At 40.5% G+C, this 24,669-nt stretch overlaps 2 protein-coding genes across 2 annotated transcripts; one reads left to right on the forward strand and one right to left on the reverse strand.

The window, feature by feature from the left end:
- The first annotated feature begins 7,294 nt into the window (after positions 1-7,294).
- Positions 7,295-8,221, forward strand: OR4E2 (olfactory receptor family 4 subfamily E member 2). The gene has a single exon (XM_036114630.1). The coding sequence runs from the start codon at positions 7,295-7,297 to the stop codon at positions 8,219-8,221; it is 927 nt and encodes a 308-aa protein (XP_035970523.1).
- Positions 8,222-11,691: 3,470 nt separating this feature from the next.
- OR4E1 (olfactory receptor family 4 subfamily E member 1) lies at positions 11,692-12,639 on the reverse strand. The gene has a single exon (XM_036114629.2). It carries the CDS (start codon positions 12,637-12,639, stop codon positions 11,692-11,694), a length of 948 nt encoding a protein of 315 aa, XP_035970522.2.
- Between the last annotated feature and the right edge of the window lie 12,030 nt (positions 12,640-24,669).

The following is a 24,669-nucleotide window of genomic DNA, read 5'->3' on the forward strand; positions in this document are numbered from 1 at the left end:
ACTTTTTAGATTTTGCCACAGCACCTGTTCCTTCTTTCTAGTCATCAAAAAAGTCATAGAATTATGGAGTTTTGGGGTTGGAAGGGATCAATACCATCACTAGCACAGTGCCTGCTAGGCATTCACAGATGTTTGTGGAATGAATGTTGAATAAGATACACTCTTTCAAAGAAAAGAGTCTCTTCTACTGGCAGATGGTCATTCAGTCTTGGCTTGTTTGTGGAAGCAAGGGAATCTTTATTACCACCAGAGAAAGCCTGTCTTTCTTGTGCCTTGAAAGTCAGCATACAGATTAGATTTGGGCTGTTTGAGCCCCAAGGTCAGGTTCCACGCTGGGTGTGGAGTCTGCTTAAGATTCTCTCTCTCCCTCTGCCCTGCCTCCTGCTCTTAAAAAAAAAAAAGTTAAGAACTTCAGGCAAGCTTTATTTCTCCTCTGTTTTGATTGGCAACCAGGTAGATAATATCATAATATACTATGAAGAATGAAATATTTTTTTAAAAAAAGATTTATTTATTCATCTGAGAGAGAGAGAGAGAAACTGAGAGAGAGAGACGTGGGGCTTGATCTCACAACCCTGAGATCGCGACCTGAGCCGAAACCAAGAGTTGGATGTGCCACCCAGGCGCCCCTGAAGAATAAAATCTTAAAAAAAAAAAAAAATAAACAAAACAACTTACTGTGAAGAACAAAATCTTGAAAAAAGAAACTAAGTACAATATACTGAAAGAAATTTAGGAGTTAATCTACCTCAACTCTCTGGAGGCCACTGCTGAGTAGTGGAAAAATCTAAGGGCAGGAGACCTGGGACAGAATTCCAATTATGCCGTGCAAAGGCATGTCAAAGTTCATGTGCTCCCATGAGCTCCTCCCTTGTCTCCTCTTTCACGCTGAAGCCCCTGGCATTCACTTGACACAATCAGGCAGTTCTCTCAGACAAGATCTTGGCAGCTCAAGATGAAACTGACTTGAGGCTGAAATGATGATGTAAGGAACATATAGTAAGGATGTAGGATGAAAACTCAGGTTCCTCTTGGCAGAAGGAGCCTTCGCTGTGTGTCTTTGCCAAGGTCTGAGCCTGCAGTGCTGAAACAGCAGTCAGATGGAGACAGAGAGAGAAGAGACAGAGAAGGATGGGGTTTGGGGTATCTCGGAGGAAATGGCAGAGACAACGAGGTTGAAATTGGGGAGTCAGGTAGTAAAGGATTAAACTCTGCTGCTCATCACATCTGATCCCCAGCAAATTGCTATACTCTTCAGAGCAGTGATTTCCGAAAGGGGAAAATTGTTATTATCTCCTTTTTGTAGCTGCTGTGGGGATTGCAGAGCCCTTGGGTGAAAGGTGAAAGGAAAGGGCAAAGGGCAGAAAGGGACAGATTTTCAACGTCCTTCAGTGCTTTATGAAGGATTTCAGTATACACAATACACATTACTATATACAATATTGATGTCTAGTGGGGATTCTGGTCTTTTTAATTCAATTACCCCTCCTGATTTCCTTAAAAACCTGGACAATTATTTTAATGCACAGATCAACATCCCCCCAAATTTTGAGACTTTTCATGTTCATTACATGCAATGTTACTTTTAAAATATTTTTTTTTTTGCCGGGGACCTGGGTGGTGTAGTCGGTTGAGTGTCTGTCTCTTGGTTTCAGCTCAGGTCATGATCTCGGGATCTAAGTTCAAGCCCCCTGTGGGGCATGGAGCCCACTTAAAAAAATAAAAGATGAAAGCTCTGAATGAGAAAAGTTTAATTCATGGCTTAAATCTTGATATATTCGATTGTGAGTTTAAAAAGGAAGATGTTTCTCTAAGACATTTTCTTTTTTAAAAAAGCCCACTGTTGGGCACCTGGGTGGCTCAGTCATTAAGTGTCTGCCTTTGGCTCAGGTCATGATCCCAGGGTCCTGGGATCGAGCCCCATATCGGGCTCTCTGCTCTGCGGGAAGCCTGCTTCTCCCTCTCCCACTCCCCCTGCTTGTGTTCCCTCTCTCGCTGTGTCTCTCTCTGTCAAATAAATAAAATCTTTAAAAAAAAAAAAAAAAGCCCACTGTTAAGTCAATAAAAGAGGTATTTAACAACTAATTTTTGTTTGACCTCAATAATTTGAATTCAGTATTTTCTATTTGACATCCTTAGTTTGCAAGCCCCGAGTCTTTTTTTCTACACTTGAAAGTCCCCATCTGCCAAATTATTCATGGATCAATCCATCTGTGAATTTACTGGATGACTGAAGGAATGAGTGAAATGTAATGGGTTTACAGTGAGCGAGCACTGCGCATGTGTCACACACACTTTGTGTGTACCTTTCTTTCCTCTAGGTTTATCGGGCCACTCCAGTGTGCCTCACTTTGTCCACATGGTTTATAAAGCTTGCTAAGCATTTCAGGTTTTTTTCTCTTACTTTCAGGGGGTGGGAAAGAGAGAAGAAAAAAGATTTGACAAACTAGATCAGCATGGTGGTGAGCAAGCAATGGGAAAGGCTCAAGAAGAATAGAGAAAGATATGATGGGAAGGTTGAAGGAGGTGCTCTGCATCTTTTCAGAAGGAGAATAGAATGAAATCTTAAGAAACTCAGGAGAGTGCTAAGCCTCCTACTTCCAACAGGCACTGTATATTTGTTAGTTTCTTTCTTTTTTTTAGGGAAAGTTAATCATTATTATTTATTATTATTTTTAATTTACTTATTAGTTTTAGACAGACATGTTTTTGTTTTTATGGATTCTTTAGAATAGAAACTGCCTCGCATTTCTTGATGGGCTTGGTAGTTTTGGAATGTGGAAGTCTTAGTCACAGTGCTCATCATAGCGTGGGCTGGGTTTTGGGATCTCATTCACTGCTGAACGCAAGTTTTGGGTACGCCGCGGCAAACAGGCAGATCTAGTCCTTGCCCTCAAGGGGTTTATATTTGGAAAGGCAGCCAATAAACATAGATGTAAATCATTCAGGAGATTGCAGGTGTTTCTAAGTGCCTCAAAGAAGATGCACTAGGATATCGTGTCATTGGGGAGTGTTCTTCTTGGTATAATCATCAGGAGGGCCTCCATGCTGGGGTGATATTTGAGATAAGACCCAATCTTGGAGTTAAAATCTCAACCCACCTCTTTTTATTTATTTTATTTTACTTATTTGTTTAAAAGATTTTTATTTATTTATGAGAGAGAGAGAAGGAGCGGGGATGGGGGTGCGCGGCAGCAGAGGGAGAGGGAGAAGCCGACTCCCCACTGAGCAGGGATCTGGGATCATGACCTGAGCCAAAGGCAGAAGCTTAACTGATTGAGCAACCCAGGTGCCCCTATTTTATTTTTTTTAGAAGATTTTGTCTTTAAGTAATCTCCACACCTAACATGGGGCTCAAACTCACGACCCTGAGATCAAGAGTCACATGCTCTACCAACTGAGCCAGCCAGACACCCCATTAACCCACCTATTTTTAAAACCAGAGCAAAAACTCTTTTCCCTAACACAGTGTAGATTCCTTTGGTGCTGAAAATGTAGCAGCTACCATCTGTTGACCTCAAGGGAATTATCCTGGCTTTGTGAATTTCAGCCAGTCCCAAGACTCAGTCCTTTTCATTAGATTTTCCTCAAGTAAAATGTGTATATGGACTTCAAATTTAACAACGATCTTCTGTGCCCTAGAACCCCTAACAAAGCCAGACATTCTTCCCATCCCCTTGCTTCTCTCTTAATCTTTTCAACAGAGAGACCTGAATATTTGCTACATCGAATCATGTATAAGAGATGCATCTAGTTCCTCTTTTATAGCTCAGAAAACTGAGGTTTAGGGAGGTGAAGGCCAAAGGTCATAGTTATTTGAATTCACTGAATGTGCTCTTATGAAGAGCCTCTGCCCTTTTCTTCCTAGCTGAAAGCAAAACAGCTCTCGATTCTCTGTTACTAATGCATTGCTGACCAGCAGTTTATGGGAAAGATCTTCCCCATTTTAGCAATACTGCCTTATAAAGCATATAACCAGATTATACACTGTTAGACGTGGAGAAGGAAAAATGTACTTATAATCCCATGAAGTCAGCATTTTCATTTCCTTTCCTTTTTTCCCCATAAGCATGCTTTTTTTTTTTTTTTAACATTTTATTTATTTATTTCACAGAGAGAGAGACACGGCAAGAGAGGGAACACAAACAGGGGGAGAGGGAGAGGGAGAGGGAGAAGCAAGCTTCCCGCTGAGCAGGGAGCCCTATGTGGGGCTCGATCCCAGGACTCTGGGATCATGACCTGAGCCGAAGGCAGACTCTTACCGACTGAGCCACCCAGGCGCCCCATGCATGTTTTTAATACTTTCTTTTTTTAAACAAAGTAACCCATGCTTATTAAACAAACTTAAACAATTACAGAGTATAATGTAAAAATTAATACAATCTTACTATTCTTTTCAATTTTATACTTCCACAGGTAACTAATATTGAAATAAGGTGTGTTCTTCCACACCTGTTTTCTATCCTTTTAGGAATAAATGCATACGCACATAATTCATGAATATGTATATATGTATTTTGAACAGAGGTACACACACACACACGCACACACACACACAAATCTCTGTTGATTCCTTCCTTCCTCTGTTGTTTTGTTTGTTCCTTCTTTCCTTCTCCCCTTCCTTCCTTCCTCTCTCCCTCCCTCCCTCCCTCCCTCCCTTCCTGGTTCATAATATATTCATAATGCACTCTTTTCACTTAACAATATATGGTTGACATTCTCTGAAGTTAATAGTTTGCCATGTTGGCTATATGTTGGAAATGCCAAAGAGCTTTAAAAGTACTGATGGGTGCAACCCCGAAAGATTCTGAGTTAATTGTCTTAGGTGAAGCCTGGGCAGCAGAATTCATACGTCCCCTCCCCAGATGGTTCAACGTGCAGACACATTGACAACCAGTGCTTTAAGTCTGTATGCACAGATGCAACTCATTCTTATTCATGGCTACATAATATTCCAAATCACGGCTGTATTAAAATGTATTTACTTATTTCTCTATTAATAAACATCCGATTTATTTCCAGTTCCTTGTTTTGCTAAAAATGCTTCAGTAAACATGTACCCTTAATTACGGATTCCTTTATTTCTATGAAATACAGCCCTAGAAGTGGGCTTCTTGGTTAGAGGTAGGGGCATTAGAATTTTGATTGGTACCGCCAGATCATTTTCCAGAAAGCTCTTAATAATATCTACCTCCAGTAGCAGTCTATAGAATGCTCAGTTTCTTATACCTTTGCCAATCTGAAGAGAGACAAAAGCATTTTTTAACCCACTACTGAAGTTGAGTATCTTTTTATTCATACTTATTTGTCATTTTTATTTCTTTTTCTGTGACTTGCCCTTTCATACTTTTTTGCCCATATTTAATGGTCATTTGTCCTTTCTTGTCATATTTTAAGAGCCCTTTAAGTAATAGGAATATTATCCTTTTTTTGTCATATATGTTGCAATATTTTCTTCTAGTCTACTATTTGCATTTTGATAATTTATATGACACTATATATTTTAAATTGTTGAGAACGCATAAACAAATTTTATCTCCTGTTTTATGCTTCATCATATTTCAGTATTTTTTCATATTGGCAATCCTTTGTTACTGCCATTTCCAATGGCTGCATGTAATTCTATTCAACTTCCATTATATTCATTCAAGCTTCAAAAAAATCCCACGACTGTTGTTTTAAATAATGCTGTAATTAGTATTTTCTTGCATTTAGCTTTTTGATAGTTTGGATGCTTAGGAGACTCCTACAAGTGAAATAGTTGGGTCAAGAATATAAATATTTTTCATGGTTGTGGAAATTATTTCCTAAACTCTGTTACAGCTTTAGGCTCATGAATAAGTATAGAAATTTAGGGACAGGGGCACTGGGTGGCTCAGGTGGTTAAGTGGCTGACTCTGGATTTTGACTCAGGTCATGATCTCAGGGTCCTAGGATCAAGCCCCGCATTGGGCTCTGCCATCATGGGGAATTGGCTTGAAGATTCTCTCTCCTTCTCCCTCTGCTCCTCACCCCACTCATGTTTTCTCTCTCTCTCAAATAAATAAATAAATCTTAAAAAATTAGGGGCAAAATAGCTTTAGTATTTTGTATTACAATAATTATTTAGTATTACAATAATACCTCGTAGAGGACAAATCATATTATACAATGTTAAAAGTTAAATTTCTTTTTTTTTTTTTAAGATTTATTTATTTTTTTTAGAGAGAGAGTACGTGCACATGCTGTAGTTGGGGGGAGAGGCAGAGGGAGAGAATCTTCAGGAAGACTCCCCACTGAGCATGGAGCCCCACTCCAGGCTGGATCTCATGACCCTGAGATCATGACCTAAGCCAAAACCAAGAGCCACACACTTAACCGATTGAGCCACCCAGGCGCCCTTGTAGTTATTGCTTTTTAAGAAAATTTCAATTTAATGGAAAACAGAAAGAAATGTCTTATTTTTTTTTATAGTTCAGTACCATAAAATAGGTATGTAAGAAAAGAGATAGGATTTGATTGTATCAGCAAAGTTTTCTTTTTTTTTTTTAAAAGATTTTATTTATTTATTTGACAGAGAGAGAGGGGACACAAGCAGGGGGAGTGGGAGAGGGAGAAGCAGGCTTTCCACTGAGCAGGGAGCCCGATGCGGGGCTCAATTCCAGGACCCCGGGATCATGACTCGAGCCGAAGGCAGACACTTAACAACTGAGCCACCCCGGCGCCCCTCAGCAAAGTTTTCTTAAAGGTGGGGGTAACGTGGCAGAAACATAGTAACCGGCTTGCCTGGAAAGAAGAATACGTATGAAAAAGGAGGATTCCAGACTGGAAAAATAAACAGGTATTAGTCTGTTGCAGGCTTTGGATGTACATTTAATTTGATAGGAAGAGTGAAATGGTGAATGATTTTAGTTGGGAGTTGTATTTTGGAAGATTAATTTGGTGTTATCTGTGGGTTAGACTGAAATGAAAAAGCCAGCTAACTAGTGGCTAAGAGTTTTGGCAACGTATTTATTCTTGTGAGATTCATGTATCTCATCTGCAAGCCAGGAACAGTAATGCCTATGCCATGGTGCAGTTGTGGTTGATAGAATGGTGTATCAAAAGTGCTGGGAATGGCTCCTGATACATAATGGGTATACTGTAACAATCGCTATTAGGTTGGTCTTCTATTTTATATGCCCTGATAATAAATAAACAATTCATAATGGAATGTAGAGTCACTTCAATGAGTTCTAGTCCTGTAATATTAAAGCTAAATTAGCTTTCATGGTCCCCCCCCGCCCCTCAAAAAGGTCCTTTGGAAACTCATTGGATGGATGCTCTAAATGAAACAAGAGTGACTGAATTTGTCTTCTTGGGACTCACTGAGAACTGGGTGCTGGAAATACTATTTTCTGTGGCATTCTTTGTCACATATGTGCTAACCCTTTTGGGGAACAGTCTCATCATAGTTACTATAGTTTTTACTCTGCATCTCCATACCCCCATGTACTTCTTCCTGAGCAATCTGTCCTTTATTGACATTTGCCACTCATCTGTCACTGTGCCCAAGATGCTAGAGGGCTTGCTTTTGGAGACAAAGACGATTTCCTTTGATAATTGCATCGCACAGCTCTTCTTTCTACATCTGTTTGCTTGTGCTGAGATCTTTCTGCTGACCATCATGGCTTATGATCGTTATGTAACCATCTGTGCTCCGCTGCATTATCCCAATGTGATGAACATCAGGGTCTGTGTGCAGCTCGTCTTTGCTCTCTGGCTGGGGGGTACTGTTCACTCTCTGGTGCAGACCTTCCTGACCATTCGTCTACCTTACTGCGGCCCCAACATTATTGACAGCTACTTCTGCGATGTGCCCCCTGTCATCAAGCTGGCCTGCACAGATACATACCTCACGGGAATGCTCATTGTGTCTAATAGTGGAACCATCTCCCTCACCTGTTTCCTGGCTTTGGTCACCTCTTACATGGTCATCCTGGTTTCTCTTAAAAGACAGTCAGCTGAAGGGCGCCGGAAAGCCCTGTCTACCTGCTCAGCCCACTTCATGGTGGTTGCATTCTTCTTTGGACCATGTATCTTCCTCTACACTCGGCCAGACATCAGCTTCTCCATGGACAAGGTGGTATCTGTCTTCTACACGGTGGTCACCCCTTTGCTAAATCCCCTCATTTACACCTTGAGGAATGAGGAGGTAAAAAGTGCCATCAAGCATCTCAGACAGAAACAGGTTTTTTCATGAAGTCAGGTACATGATGGATTTGGAATCACAAATATAATTATGGCCATATCTTTAATGAGACAGCAGAAGTAAAAAACAAAATGAGTAGATAAAATGGCCCAGAGCAGGGCAGACTTCTTTATAAAGGGAAGGACTTATTAACTATTACTTATATAAAGGAAACGATCATGGTGGAACATAAAGGAAAAATAATCTGGAAAAGTTTAAAGAAAGCTTCTGGTTTCACTAGTAAAGAACATAATTTGGGGCATGGACTCAGTTTCAGGAACAGGTACAATTGTGAGAGATCATATTTTCTTGATTTGTGGATTCTGTGGGTTATTGCCTCTGGGAAGCTATATATCACACTTATGTTCTATTAAATTATAGTGGTTTTAATCTTGCTTTCAAATATAGTTTCAAGTTGTTTAAGCCATCACTGATTTATAGTGAATTAAATTGTTACTTTGAACATGATTCTTTCCTTATTCCTGGATCTATTTTGTATTTGTCATAATACTTTGATAAAAATCAAGGTGGAAATGTATAAAGAAATTATTTTATTTTATTTTTTAAAAATATTTTATTTACTTATTTGACAGAGAGAGAGAGAGAGAGGGAGAGAGAGAGAGAGCACCAACAGGGGGAGCGGCAGGCTCCCACTGAGCAGAGAGCCCTATGCGGGGCTCAAACCCAATAGTCTGGGTTCATGACTTGAGCGGAAGGCAGATGCTTAACTGACTGAGCCACCCAGATGCCCCAAAAACTTATTTTAAAATAAACTTTACTGAGGTAAAATTTAATTACATAAAATGCACGCATTTTAATTGGGCAGTTTGAGAAATTTTGACAAAGGTATATATACACCCACATAACCATCTCTCTAGTCAATGACATTTCCATCACCCCAGAAAGTTTCTTCAGTCCCTTCCCAGCCAATCCCTCTATCTCCACCCAAGCATCCAAGAATCTGATTTTTGTCACTATGAATTAGCTTTGTCTTTCCTAGAGCTTCATATAAATTGAATCATATGGTATGAACTTTTCAGTACCTGACTTCTTTAGCTCTGCAAGGTGTTTCTGAGATTAACCTATGTTTTTGGGGGGCAGTAGCAGTTTCTTTCTTCTTGTTGTTGAATAATATCTTATGGTATGGGTATACCACAATAGCTGATACAGTTATTTATTGATGGGCATTTGGGTGTTTTCAGTTTTTGACAGTTGTGAATAAAGTAGATATAAATGTTTATGTATAGGTTATTTTGGCCACATGTCTTCATTTCTCCTGGGTAAATACCTAGGAGTAGAATTATTGGATCACACAGTAAGTGTATGTTTAACTTGTGAGAAACTACAAAGCTGTTTTCCAAAGTGGTTGTATGATTTTTTTGAAGTTATTAATTAATTAATTAATTGATTTATTTGTTTATTTTTAAGTAAACTCTACCCCTGCTGTGGGGCTCAAACTCATGACCCTGAGATGAAGAGTCTCATGCTCCCCTGACTGACCAGCCAGGTGCTCCCAAGTGGTTGTGCGTTTTTATATTCTCATCAGAAGTATAAGAGTTTAGGGGCACCTGGGTGGCTCAGTTGGTTAAGCGACTGCATTCGGCTCAGGCCATGATCTCAGGGTCCTGGAATCGAGCCCCACATTGGGCTCCCTGCTTGGCCAGAAGCCTGCTTCTCCGTCTCCCACTCCCCCTGTCTCTCTCTCTCTGTGTCAATTAAATAAATAAATAAAATCTTAAAAAAAAAAAAAGAAGTATAAGAGTTTAACATCCAATAATTGGTATTGTCAATATTTAATTTTAGGCCTTCCAGTGAGTGTGTGGTTTACTCTTCATTTTCTTAATTATTGATGATGCTGAGAATCTTTTAATTTGCTTATTATCCTTTCATATATCTTGTGTTATGATGTGTCTGTTCAAATATTTTGCTCATTTTAGATTATGATTTTTTGTCTTCTTATCACTGTGTTGTAAGAGTATACAACAGTATTCTTGTATATTCTGGATACTAAACCTTTGTTGGATATATGTCCTGGCAATATTTTTTCTCATGCTGTGGCTTGCAGTTTTATTTTCTGGATGATATATTTTGAAGAGCAGAAGTTTATATTTTGGTTAAGTCTTATTTATCAATCTTTTACTTTTAAGATTGATGCCTTTGGTGTCCTAAGAAATCTTCACCTACCCGGAAGTCTCAAAGATTTTCTCCTGTTTTCTTTTAGAAATTTTACAGTTCAGCTTTAAATTTTAGGTTTGTGATCCATTTTAAGTTTACTTTGATACAAGGTGTGAGATGAGGGTTGAGATTAATTTTTCCCATCTACCTAGATGATCCAGTACTATTTAAAAAGATTTCTTCCCCCATGCATTATCTTGGCACCTTTTTGAAAGTCGGTTGACCCTTGAGAGGACATGAAAGTATAAAAAGAATACTTTTTACCTCTTCACTGTCACCTCTCACCATTCTCTGCCTTAGGGTCTAAGCTCTAACCACTCTACGCTTTCACTGCTTGGACCAAGCCAGGGTCTTTTCCTAACACCTGCTATTTCCTCTGATAGAACGTTCATCACCTGTCTTTTCTCATCTTTCAGATCTTAGCTTCAATGTCATTTGTCAAAGAGACCCTCCTTGCCTACCCACTCTGAAGACAGTCTTTTCTAAAACTCTCTATCAGCATTCAGTGGGTTTTTCCACAGGGTTTGTTATGATCTGTAATTAAAATGTATTTGTTTCTATTTTTGTTTCCTATTTTCACTAGACTCTAAACTGCATGAAGGAGGGACTAAATTTTTCTTTTTTTTTTTTGTGGTGATTGTAAGCCTGGTCCTTAGCACATAATAGGTACTTGGTAAAAATTTGTCAAATGAATGAATAATAAGATATTCCCATTTCATTGCTCTGATGGCAGATTTAGCCTGGACACTTGAGGATATCAGTACCTTCAATGACTCAAAGTCTTCTTTCTACGTCACTGAACTCATAAGCAAACTCACTTGGTCTGAGTCACCAGTGTTTGCTGAGCCATTTAGGCAAGCATCTGAGTGAATGATGTAGTCAAGTGCTGCCCAACAATCTGAAGGTTCGTTTAAATGTTAGTTATCACCCTAAGACAACAGCAGGGAGAGGCGGCATGGTGTCATGAAAATAGCATGAGTTTGTGTTGATATACTTGGCTTAATAGCCTGCTTCCAGCATTTCCTAGCTGGGCATGCCATTGGCTCTCTTTGAGCTTTAGTTCCATCATTGTAAACAAGCATAATACCTACCTCACAGGCGGCTGTGAGGATGGAGTAAATGCAGAGTGCCTAGAACAATTTCCAGCATATGGAAGATCCTAAAAAGATCCTATTGCTATGATTGTCAGATATTGGACCAGAAGACAATTTTATAAGTCACAGAGCCTGATAAATGTTAGGTGACTTATTCTTTGCAAGGTGTTTCTTTGATGTGGAGCACCAGGTCTCTTGAGAGCTTAGACATTGTCATTTTTTTCCTCTCCCCTCCAACCTCCCCATGAACTTGTTCAAGGCATTCTTCATGTCTTCATTCCTAAGAGTATAGATGATGGGGTTCAGGAGGGGGGTAACAGCGGTGAAAAACACAGACACCACCTTGTCCTCCGGGAGGCTGGTGGATGGACGGGAATAGATGAAGATGCAGTGTCCCAGGAAGAGTGTGACGACGGTGAGGTGGGCTGCACAGGTGGATAAGGCCTTCCGCCTGCCTTCGGAGATCTGCTGCCTCAGGCTCACCAGGATGACTGCGTAGGACACCACGAGGACCACGAAACAGACCACAGAGATCAGCCCGCTGTTGGAGATGATGAGGATTTCAATGATGTGTGTATCCGTGCAGGCCAGTTTGATCACCTGAGGCACATCACAGAAGAAGCTGTCAATCTCATCAGGACCACAGTAGGGCAGCTTGATGGTGAGGGAGGTCAGCGATATGGAGTGGATGGTGCCCCCCGTCCAGAGGGCCACAGCCAGCAGCACACATACTTTCCATTTCATCACTGTCATGTACTGTAGTGGTTTGCAAATGGCCATGTACCGATCGTAGGCCATGACGGTAAGGAGAAAGATCTCGGTGCAGGCAAAGAGGTGCAGGAAAAACATCTGGGTGACACAGGTCTCAAAGGAGATGAGCTTCTCTTCTGACCACGTATCTGTCAGCATCTTGGGGACAGTGACCGTGGAGTGGCAGACATCGATAAAAGACAGGTTACTGAGGAAGAAATACATCGGGGTATGGAGCCGGCAGTCATAGATAATAATTATGACAATGAGGATGTTCCCAATCAGTGTCAGGACATAGAAAGTGAGGAACATGGCAAACACAGCCATCTGTACCTTCTGATTTACAGATAAGCCTCTAAGCCGAATGTATGTCACAGAAGTGGTGTGATTGAGTAGGTCTGCCTCTCCCATTTTCTCTGTTGGACACTCTGTCAAGAATTAGGAAAAAATAGTGTCGAGAGTTGGCATCCTTGTCTTGTTTCTGATCTTAAGGGAAAGGCTTTCACCTTTTCCCCATTGAGAATGATATTCGCTGTGGGCTTTTCATAGATGGTTTTTATGAAATTGAGGAATGTTCAGTCCTAGCAACAGCAATCAGACAACAAAAAGAAATAAAAGGTATTCAATTGGCAAAGAAGAAGTCAAACTCTCTCTCCACAGATGACATGATACTTTATGTGGAAAACCCAAAAGGCTCCACCCCCAAATTACTAGAACTCATACAGCAATTCAGTAATGTGGCAGGATACAAAATCAATGCACAGAAATCAGTTGCTTTCCTATACACTAACAATGTAACTGTAGAAAGCAAAATTAGGGAATCGATTCCATTTACAACAGCACCAAAACCCATAAGATACCTTGGAATAAACCTAACCAAAGAGGTAAAGGATCTATACTCTAGAAACTACAGGACACTTATGAAAGAAATTGAAGAAGACACAAAAAGATGGGAAAACATTCCATGCTCATGGATCGGAAGACTAAACATTGTTAAAATGTCTGTGCTACCCAGAGCAATCTATACTTTCAACGCCATCCCATCAAAATACCAATGGTATTTTTCAGAGTGCTGGAACAAACAATCCTAAAATTTGTATGGAACCAGAAAAGCCCCCGAATCGCCAAGGAAATGTTGAAAAAGAAACACAAAGCAGGAGGCATCACGTTGCCTGATTTCAAACTCTATTAACAAAGCTGTGATCACCAAGACAACATGGTACTGGCACAAAAACAGACACGTAGATCAATGGGACAGAATAGGGAGCTCAGATATGGACCCTCAACTCTATGGTAACTAATCTCCAACAAAGCAGGAAAAAATATCCAATGGAAAAAAGACAGTCTTGGGCGTCTGGGTGGCTCAGTTGGTTAAGCGACTGACTTCAGCTCAGGTCATGATCCTGGAGTCCCGGGATCGAGTCCTGCATCAAGCTCCCTGCTCAGCAGGGAGTCTGCTTCTCCCTCTGACCCTTCCCCTCTCATGTGCTCTCTCTCTCTCTCAAATAAATAAATAAAATTTAAAAAAAAAAAAAAGGAAAAAAGACAGTCTCGTCAATAAATGGTGCTGGCAAAATTGGACAGCTATATACAGAAGAATGAAACTCAACCATTCTTTTACACCATGCACAAAGATAAACTCTAAATAAATGAAAGACCTCAATGTGAGATAGGAATCCATCAAAATCCTAGAGGAGAACATAGGCAATAACCTCTTCAACATTGGCCACAGCAACTTCTTTCAAGACACGTCTCCAAAGGCAAGCGAAACAAAAGTGAAAATGAACTTTTGGGACTTCATAAAGATAAAACGCTTTTGCACAGCAAAGGAAACAGTCAACAAAACAATGAGGCAACCCATGGAATGAGAGAAGATATTTGCAAATGACACTACAGATAAAGGGCTGGTATCCAAGATCTATAAAGAACTTCTCAAACTCAACACCCAAAAAACAAATAATCCAGTGAAAAAATGGGCAGAAGACATGAACAGACATTCTCGAAAGAAGACATACAAATGGCTAACAGACATATGAAAAATTGTTCAACATCATTAGCCATCAGGGAAATTCAAATCAAAACTACATCGAGATATACCACCTTACACCAGTTAGAATGGCAAAAATTGACAAGGCAATAAACAACAAATGTTGGAGAGGTTGTAAAGGGGAACCCTTTTACACTGTTTTTTTTTTTTAAAGATCTTATTTATTTATTTGAAGGAGAGAAAAACAGCGAGAGAGCGAACACAAGCAGAGGGAGTGGGAGAGGGAGAAGCAGGCTTCCTGTTGAGCAGGGAGCCCGACGCAGGGCTCGATCCCAGGACCCTGGGATCAGGACCTGAGCCGAAGGCAGGCGCTTAATGACTGAGCCACCCACGCACCCCCCCCCCTTTTATACTGTTGGTGGGAATGCAAGTCGATACAGCTACTTTGGAAAACAGTGTGGAGGTTCCTCAAAACATTAAAAATAGAACTACCCTGTGACCCAGCAATTGTACTACTGGGTATTTACCCCAAAGACACAGATGTAGTGAAAAGAAGGGTGACTTGCACCCCCAATGTTCATAGCAGCAATGTCCACAATAGCCAAACTGGAAGGAGCTGAGATACCCTTCAACAGATGAATGGATAAAGAAGATGTGGTTCATATATACAGTTGAATATTACTCAGCCATCAGAAAGGATGAATACCCAACTTTTGCATCGACATGGATGGAACTGGAGGGGATTATGCTAAGTGAAATAAGTCAAGCAGAGAAAGTCAATTATCATATGGTTTCACTTATTTGTGGAACATAAGGAATAGCATGGAGGACATTAGGAGAAAGAGGGAAAAATGAAGGGGGTGGAATCAGAAGGGGAGATGAACCATGGGAGACAATGGACTCTGGGAAACAAACTGAGGGTTTTAGAGGGGAGCGGGTGGGGAGATGGGTTAGCCCGGTGATGGGTATTAAGGACAGCACGTATTGCATGGAGCACTGGGTGTTACACACAAACAATGAATCGTGGATCACTACATCAAAAACTAATGATGTATTGTATGGTGGCTAACATAACATAATAAAAAAAAAAACCCATTCAGCAACTTAAATCATGCTGGACACGCAGTAGGCGCCACACACATGTTTTTGGAATAATAGTGCAGAGAACCATGATTCACTAAGAGATCTAAGGCAGCCTTGGAGAGGGGAGTGCTTATATTTAGTCATAAATCTTTAGCGGAGAAGAAATGAAGATTTTTATACCCCAAGCCAGTAACATGTTCAAAGTCGTACAAGTCCTGGCCTTGAGCACAGTTTTCTCTATTGCCTGTTGACTGCATTTTTCATTCGGCCAAACCACTTCCACCCCTGTGGGCTCTGTGGTGATGCCCTGGGACTGTCATGGCAATGACCTGGTTTGTGGCCGGCAGAGGCCTTTTCCCAAGCTGCTGGGCCACGTGCAGTGTGGCTGGGGTGTATTTGGAACATTTCTTTGGAGGAGGCTGGAGAAAACCCTGGAAACCTTGGAAACTCTGGCGAGGAGGCGAGGGAGATTGGCCTCAGCCCCTGGACTTGCTCATCCTGCAGCTGCAGATCAAGGTCCAGGCAAAAGAGCTTCCTGTCCTGACTAGGTTATCCTCAGCTCTTCGTAAAGTCCAATTCTGTTGTCTGGCCCACAAGTCAAACCAGAGTGGTTCTTTTCTTTTCTTTTAAATTAACTTCCTTTTGACCCAGGCCTCACTATTTAAAAAAAAAATTTTTTTTTTAAATTTTAATCACCCGGTGCTCATCACGACAGGTGCACTCCTTAATCCCCATCACCTATTCCACCCCCCGCCCCCCACCTCTCCTCTGGTGACCATCAGTGTGTTCTCTATAGTTAAGTCTGTTTCTTGGTTTGTCTCTTCCACCCTCTCTCTCCTTTTCCCCTTTGTTTGTTTCTTCTGTTTCTTAAATTCCATATATGAATGAAACCGATGGTGTTTGTTTTTCTCTGACTGACTTATTTTGCTTAGCATTATACTGTCTAGCTCCATCCATGTTGTTGCAAATGGCAGAATAACATTCCACTGTGTATATATATATATATATATATATATATATATATATATACATACATATATATACATATATGCCATATCTTCTTTATCCATTCATCAGTCAGTGGACACATGGGTTGCTTCCATATCTTGGCTGTTGTAAATAATACTACAATAAACATAGGGGTGCATATATCCCTTTGAATTAGTGTTTTTGTCTCCTTTGGGTAAAGGAGTGTAATTACTGGCTCGTAGGGTAGTCCTCTTTTTAATTTTCTGAGGAACCTCCATACTGTTTTCCATCGTGGCTGTACCAGTTTGCATTCCCACCAACAGTGCAAGAGGGTTCTCACTATTTTTTATAAGAAATGTATTTATTATTATCATCATTATTATTTTTTAAGATTTTATTTATTTGAGAGAGACAGAGAGAGAGATTTTGTGAGAGCTAGTGGGAGGAGGGGCAGAGGGAGGACGGGCAGAGGGAGAAGCAGGCTCCTGACTGAGCAGGGAGCCTGATGCGGGACTCGATCCCAGGACCCTGGGGTCATGACCTGAGCCGAAGGCAGACTCTTAACTGACTGAGCCACCGAGGTACCCACAAGATCTTAGCTCTTACAAAGATCTGAGTGTTTTCCTCATCTCTTTTTTTCTTTTTTCTCTTTTTTCATTTTATAGGTAGATAAAATGAGGCACAGAGAGGTAAAGCAACGGGCCCAAGTGCACAGAGATCTGCAGTAATAGCTTTGTCTGGAGCTCAGGCCTCCTGACTCCCGGCCCAGGCTCTCTCTGCCACCACTCTGACCTGAATCATTCATGTGATGGTTGGCATAATTAGGGTGCTAAGTGGAATGTGTCTTGGTGACCTGCCTCTTCCCCTGCTAGGTGCCCCCTGCAGCCTGGTTGGGCATCTGTGGGGAGTCTCTCTTTTCTCGCTTGTCTTCATGCCACTGCCTGGATGCACAGCCTTCCAGGGGTGCCCACCCATGCAAGCCGCCCTCTTGGTTCCTTGGGTCCTGTCATCCTGTGCTGCCTTCTTCCCATCACTGACTACTACTGGAGCTTTCCCGCATTCCTCAAGGTCAGTCTCTCTTGCAAACAAATGAATCAACTCCACATTGCTTATGAAAAAAACCTAGAGAACTTTTTCTCTTCTGCTTGTAGTTACCTCTTTCTTCTCTAGTGTTTCTTATTACTCATCATGCTGGTCTTCTGCAGACAGTGACCCTTTTGATAGTCTATATCAATAGAGGGAAGACTAACGTAGTGTCAAATTAGGAACCTAGCAAAGTAGGGTCATGGGAAAAGAAGGTATTTCTGGGACAGGAGAAGTTTTTCAGTTAACATATAAATTAAACTCATGGTGTCTTTAACTTTACTATTTAAAAATTTTTCTTAGATTGTTCACTTAAAGCTTCTGCTCTAGAAAGCTACTTTATTTTATTGTTTTCAAGATTTATTTATTTGTTTTTAGAGAAAGAGAGAGTGTGTGGGGGGAGGGGTAGAGGGAGAAGGAGAGAGAGAGAATCTCAAACAGGTTCCACTCTTAGTACAGAGCCCGAGGTGGGGCTCGATCCCATGACCCTGATGAATCATGACCTGAGCTGAAACCAAGAGTCAGATGCTCAATAAACTGAGCCACTCAGGTGCCCCCAGAAAGCTATTTTAAATGGTGAATGATTTACATCTTACCTTTTTAATTTACTAAGTTCCTAAGGATGATTGCAAAATTGAAAACTGAAGAACTGAGCAAGAATGGAGCCAGGGGTTTATTTTAAATCAATCTGGAGAATTTCACCGTCACACACAAGAAAGGCTGTGCGGATGGAGAACCAGGTCTGATATGAAGACTTGTGTTCCATCATCATCACTTTTTTTTTTCTATTTCTTTGTAGCTGCAGGAAAAAAAATGCTTTGAGAAATGGAGGTGTGCCCAACTGCAAGAGAAATTTGGTGTCGGTTTATGTTGAGAATACGGTGCACAAAAAGAAAAACTAATGTCTGTGGCATACATTTCAGAAAAATGGAGGAAAATAATTAAGAGCAAAAACAGAATAAAACAAAATGTCTATAAAACTCACCCTGGGTTGTTTCCGATGCTCCCAGCCCCTCCAAAGAGAACTGAATTGTCACGGTCTTGTAGTTTCAATGTCAAGTTTTGATAGTGAATTATTTTCCAGTAGAAATAACTAATTGGGCAAATTTAAAGTTGGACAAATCAAATAACCCTGCTTACCTTGGTTTTTCCATAAGAATGGCCAGAACCCTCAAAGTTCCCTTGGGTCTTATTCAGTTTTTGGTGCTAAGTCACAGTAAATACCTTTGGTGATATTTTATCAGAAGTGTTTCAGGATTTCTGCAAAATATTACACCTTAGCACCTATATTATTATCATAGTTTTCAATATGTAAGGCATGTAACTCTGCCCTGAGATTTTCTAGAATTGGTTTCCAGTCAACTGGAGATGTGGTGTAAGAATGGTATATTTTTTGCACTTTTTTCGGGTGATATTGGCAGCAGAATGATTGAAAGTTGCTACCCACCACTTGTGCAGGCCATGCTAGTTTACCAGGAGACTTCTAACACAAACTTGACCTAATTATTCAGAACCAGTGTGACGGAGGCATTCTGTTTCTTTGGCAGCACACTCTCTAGGTGTAAGTTTTATATTGCTAGCTTCAGATGGATTATTCTACCAAGTACTGAAAGGAAATCTGTACAGAAAGAAAGCAGCTGGGGCTGGCAGCTGCAGTGTTGGTGTTTTTTTTACCTGAATTATATAGGTTTTATGTCCTTGGGACTTTTTAAGCAATGACATCCGCTTGCCCTAGTCACTAGTTAGAAAAAGTTAATTCTGTGGGGACTAAAGTTACAGACTTTGAAATAGTCACTAGGGAAATTTAAAGGGAAAACAGGGCTTCCACATCTAAATCTTTAGGATGTGTTTAGACATGATTAAATGAACTATTATGTGCTAAGTATTAGGTGAGGTGCTTTTGTGTTTTTTTATGTAATCCATATAAAAACACAGAGATGAGGGATGGGCCATGGAGTTAAGATTTTAATCAGCTCTCTGCCAGAGGGGTCAAGTGTTTGGACTTCAGAGTCAGATTGTCTGAGTGCAAATTCCAATGTCTTAGATGTGTAAATTTGGGCAAGTCATTTAGCCTTTCTTGGCCTCAGCTTCTCATCCATAAAACATAAATAACAATGGTAATTTTTTTCTTAGAACTCTTGAGATCTTTGCAAAGCATTTGGCACTTGGTGAATATGTTGCTTAAGTTAATACAGTTATGCAATATGCAATTCAGTCAATCAAACAAAAAAGCCACCACCCTGTAACAGCCAACTCTTTTGGCATCAATATTCATTGTTTTTTATACAGTGAAAATCTGGAACCTCTTGCTCTAATTACCCTTTGGCTTTCTCTGTTTAGATATAGAAGCTTGGTAGTTTGAGTTGGTGAAAGAAGAATCCAAAGGAGAAGAATACAGATCATACTTTGAGTTTTTCTCTTAAGTTTTATTTATTTAAGTAATCTCTACACCCGACATGGGGCTTGAACTCACCTCCCTGAGATCAAGAGCCACACACTCCTCCGACTGAGCCAGTGCGGGCCCCTATACTTTGAGTTTAAATTTCAAGATTGAATAGTTCTGTGGGATGGTTAGGATATATGAAATCAAGGGTGTGGAGTTAGAAGGAAGCCTTATAGCTGACTCTTCATGAAACAGTGTGTAGAAGAGAAGATGGTAATAGGGGGAAAGCGTCAGAAATTACCAAAAATTCTTACTCCTAAGGACTTGTGGCTTGGGCTCCTTTCCCCCAGTTTTCTTGTTGCATTTGTTACCATTGATCAGAGGCCAGACTTGACTGGATTGAAAAACTCAGAGCTTCCAGAACTTACAGATATTGCTACTTGGTCAATGTGGGGCTTGTATTATATTGTTATGTTGGCAATTAGGGTATGCATCAGGAAGAGGGATATACTGCCCGTACTCATTCTCAAGCATTTTTGGAATGAGATCCTTTATCATAGGCATAATATACCAAGGATAATATAGAAAATGATATTCAATTGATTATGGGGCAATTATTATTGCCACTGTCACTGATAATATACAAGGTTGAGAAATTTGAGTTTTGGCCTAACATACAGTGTCTGTATTTTCCCTCTTCCTCTTGGTGGCCCTCTCTCCCTGGCCCAGTACTTCCCTCTCTGACTGTATACAGGCTGCCACTTAAATGTCCCACTCAGGCTTTTCCTCCCCGGAAGTCCCTCATGCTCCAAAATTGTGTGTTCCCATTTCCTCTGCAGAATAAATGAGAACAATTGTTTACACTGGCATAGCACTTGAGAGTTTGCAAAGCTCTCTCACACTCACTAATTTATTTGATCTTCACAATATCCCTGTGAGGTGGGGAGCATTGTAGGAAAATTGGACTTGGCATTAAGTGATTTTTCACAGAGTTTATATGTCAGGTGAGCAGCTGAACCAGGTCTGTTGCTGCTGATTCTGATATTTACTCTCTTACTTTACTTGGATGCTGTGCTTCATAGAGGAGCAACACTTAAAAGAGTTGCTTGTTGAATCACATAGAAATTTTTTATTGGTGTTGGGACAGGTAACTTTTTGGTATTTTTTAAAAAAGATTATTTTTTGAGAGAGAGAGAGAGAGCATGAGTGGGGGGAGGGGTGATGGGAGATGGAGAGGGACAAGCAGACTCCTCACTGAGCAGGGAGCCCCCACTCAGGGCTCGTCAGGGGGCTGGATCCCAGGACTCTGAGATCATGACTTGAGTCAAAGTCAGATGCTTAATCCACTGAACCGCCCAGATGCCCCACTTTTGATCCTCCTTATTCCTCCTTCCCATTCCATTCTCTCCATTCCAAAAGATCAAAGTGCCATGCTCCTCCCTTATGAAAGGTCACTGACTCTCTGCTAAAAGCAATCAATAAGCGGTCTATAATCTAGGGTGTGTGCGATATCATACTTATTGTAGTATGAGATAAAAAGATCCATGAGAATCATGATTTGTTCCTATAAGGAATTTACAGTACTGAATTAAGGTGACTTCTATTTTAGGAATTTAAGGAAACCCATTGAAAAAACTTTGAAGTGATGCCACAAATGAAACGGTCAACAAAACTAATAGGCACCCCACAGAATGGGAGAAGATATTTGCAAATGACATTACAGATAAAGGGTTGGTATCCAAGATCTATAAAGAACTTCTCGGGGCACCTGGTGGCTCAGTTGGTTAAGCGACTGACTTCGGTTCAGGTCATGATCCTGGAGTCCCAGGATCGAGTCCCGCATCGGGCTCCCTGCTCAGCAGGGAGTCTGCTTCTCCCTCTGACCCTCCCCCCTCTCATGTGCTCTCTCTCATTCTCACTCTCTCAAATAAACAAGTAAATCAAATCTTAAAAAAAAAACCAACTTCTGAAATTCAACACCCAAAAAACAAATAATCAAGTCAAAAAATGGGCAGAAGACATGAACAGACACTTCTCTAAAGAAGACATACGAATGGCTAACAGACACATGAAAAAATGTTCAACATCATTAGCCATCAGGGAAATTCAAATCAAAACCACATTGAGATACCACCTTACACACAGTTCGAATGGCAAAAACTGACAAGGCAGGAAACAACAAATTTGGCGAGGATGTGGAAAAAGGGGAACCTTCTTACACTGTTGGTGGAAATGCAAGCTGGTGCAGCCACTTTGGAAAACAGAATGGCTACGGTGGTAAATTAGTAAAAAAGAACAAGGTTGTTTATGCAGCTTTCTTGGCTCTTAATTTCCTATCTCTTGTGATAAGGATATTTCTTGACCTCCTGGAACAGGGAGGATGTCTTTCACATGGGAGATTTATTTCCTGCTTTCAGGGGAACAGAGGAGAGTCTGAGTGTCCTTCTTGCATAGGCTGTCTCTAAGTAACTTATTTTACTTTATTTTAAAGATTTTATATATTTGAGAGAGAGAGAGAGAGAAAGAGAGTTGGGGGGAAGGGAGGGGGAGAATGAGAATATCAAGCAGACTCTGTGCTGAGTGTGGTGCCCAATGCAGGGCTTGTTCCCAAGACCCTGAGATTATGACCTGAGTCTTAGTCAAAATCACAAGTCGGAGGCTTAACCAACTGGGCCACCCAGGCACCCCGAAATAACACTTTCTATATATATCCAGACAATGCAGGAAAGTGACTTCTGCAAGAGGGAAAACAAACGTGTGTGTGTGGGGGGGACTCTGGATTTCCCTAACTTGCTGCCTAAAGATTTAGTTTTTAGTCTACAGGTCAGGGATGAAGAATACAGGCAAAGCCCAACAATTTCCTTGAATTTGAGACAGCAAGATGGAAGTTCAGAGAGGTCACTATGACTATTGTTTACAGTACAGAATACTGAGGAGAGCTGTACAGAGAAAGAGAACTTCTGAAACCCATACAGGATCACTTTTGAGTTTCATAGAATTCTTAAATGGCATGTGAGTGAGGAATGTACCTGGTCTGGGGAAAATAATAGCCCAGGAGAAGCAGAACGAAAAAAGTCACTAGACTTCACACACAATCAGGAAATGTCTGTGGTACCAGCAGCCAGAGTGGAAAACCTCATAATTCATGACACATTGTAAAGAGTACTCAGAATACCATCAGAACAAGGCAGAATACATTGAAGACTACTCTGATACCACCTAAGAAAGCTTTTTGAAAGCTAGTCTGGAAGGATAAAATAGTTTTTAAGGAACCTAACTATCAGAATAATCCTCAAGAATATCTGTAGGAATATAAGCAATAGTTAATATCTAACAATTAAAATTCACAATACCTGCCTTCAAATAAAAGATTACCAGGAGGCAAAGAAGGAGAAAAGTTCAACCTGTAATGAGGAGAAAGATGAAACAGTAGATACATACCCAGAAATGAAAAAGATGATGGAAGTACTGCACATGTACATTCAAACAACTGTTAGAGATTTCATATAAATAAGAATGTACACAAAGGATTAAGTTAAATAGAGACACAGAAGATATAAAAACAAGGAGAACCAAACTTCTGGAGCTGAAAAACACCATGTCTAAGACGAAAAATATAGTAGATGGGCTTACTATCAGATTAGACACCAAAGAAGAAAAAAAAAAATGAACTTGAACGTATGACCATAGCAATTGTCCAAACTAAAGCACAGAAAAAGAAGGGTGTAAACCACCCCTGCACACAAACACTAGACTATGTGTGAGCTGTGGAGCAATTTCAAGTGGCGTGGTAGATAAGAAATTAGCTGAGGTACAGAAAAAAATATTTAAGAAGTAATGTCTGATTATTATCCAAATTTTATGAACACTCTACACCTATAGATTCAAGAATATAGAAATAAAGCAAACAAAAACCCCAAGCATAAGGATCATGAAAAAAACCTTATCAATATACATCCTAATAAAATTGCTTAAGACCAAGGATAAAGAGAAAATCTCAAAAGCAGATGGAGATTAGTGCCATTGTATTTCCTGTCATGTCCCTATTTCTATAGATTGTCTCTGTTTCTTTCTGGCCTATGTTACTTTTAGGGTCTCTCTTCACTTACAGGATCCCGCTTAATATTTCTTGCAGGGTGGTTTAGTGGACACATATTCTTTGAGTTTCTTTCTGTCCTGGAAGCTCTTTATCTCTCCTTCCATTCTGAATGACAGCCTTGCTGGATAAAGTGTTCTTGGCTGCATGTTTTTCTCATTTAGTACCCTGAATAGATCATGCCAGCCCTTTCTGGCCTGCCAGGTCTCCGTGGATAGGTCTGTTGCCAGTCTAATGTTCTTACCCCTGTAGGTTAAGAACCTCTTGTCTCGAGCTGTTTTCAGGGTTTTTCTCTTTATCTCTGAAATCTGTAAGCTTCACTATTATGTGTCGGGGTGTTGATCTATTCTTATTGATTTGGGGAGGGGCCCTCTCTACCTCTTGGACTTGAATGCCTGTCCCAGATTAGGGAAGTTCTCAGCTATTATTTGCACAAATATACCTTCTGTCCCTCTGTCTCTTTCTTCTCCCTCGGGGACCACAGTAATTTGAATATTGTTTCCTTTTATGGTATCGCTGATTTCTCGAAGCCTCCCCTCATGGCCCATTAGTTGGCTTTCTCTCTTTTCCTCAGCTTCCTTCCTTTCCATCAACTTGTCTTCTGTGTCCCTGCTCTATCTTCTGCCTCATTTACCCTAGCTGTTGAGCATCCAATTTAGACAGCATCTCAGTTAGAGCCTTTTTAATTTCTGCCTAATTCGATCTCATTCTGCACTAAGAGATTCTCTAGTGTCTTTTATGCTTTTTTCAAGCCCAGCTAGTAACTTTATAATTGTTATCCTGAATTCCAGCTCTGAGATCTTACTTACAATCATATCGATTAGATTTGCGGCAGAGAGT

Source organism: Halichoerus grypus, chromosome 8 (genome assembly GCF_964656455.1).
Source record: "Halichoerus grypus chromosome 8, mHalGry1.hap1.1, whole genome shotgun sequence".
NCBI lineage: Eukaryota > Metazoa > Chordata > Mammalia > Carnivora > Phocidae > Halichoerus > Halichoerus grypus.

Coding starts and splice junctions, on each gene's coding strand:
- OR4E2 (XM_036114630.1), top strand. CDS start 7,295: ATGGATGCTCTAAATGAAACAAGAGTGACTGAATTTGTCTTCTTGGGA.
- OR4E1 (XM_036114629.2), bottom strand. CDS start 12,639: ATGGGAGAGGCAGACCTACTCAATCACACCACTTCTGTGACATACATT.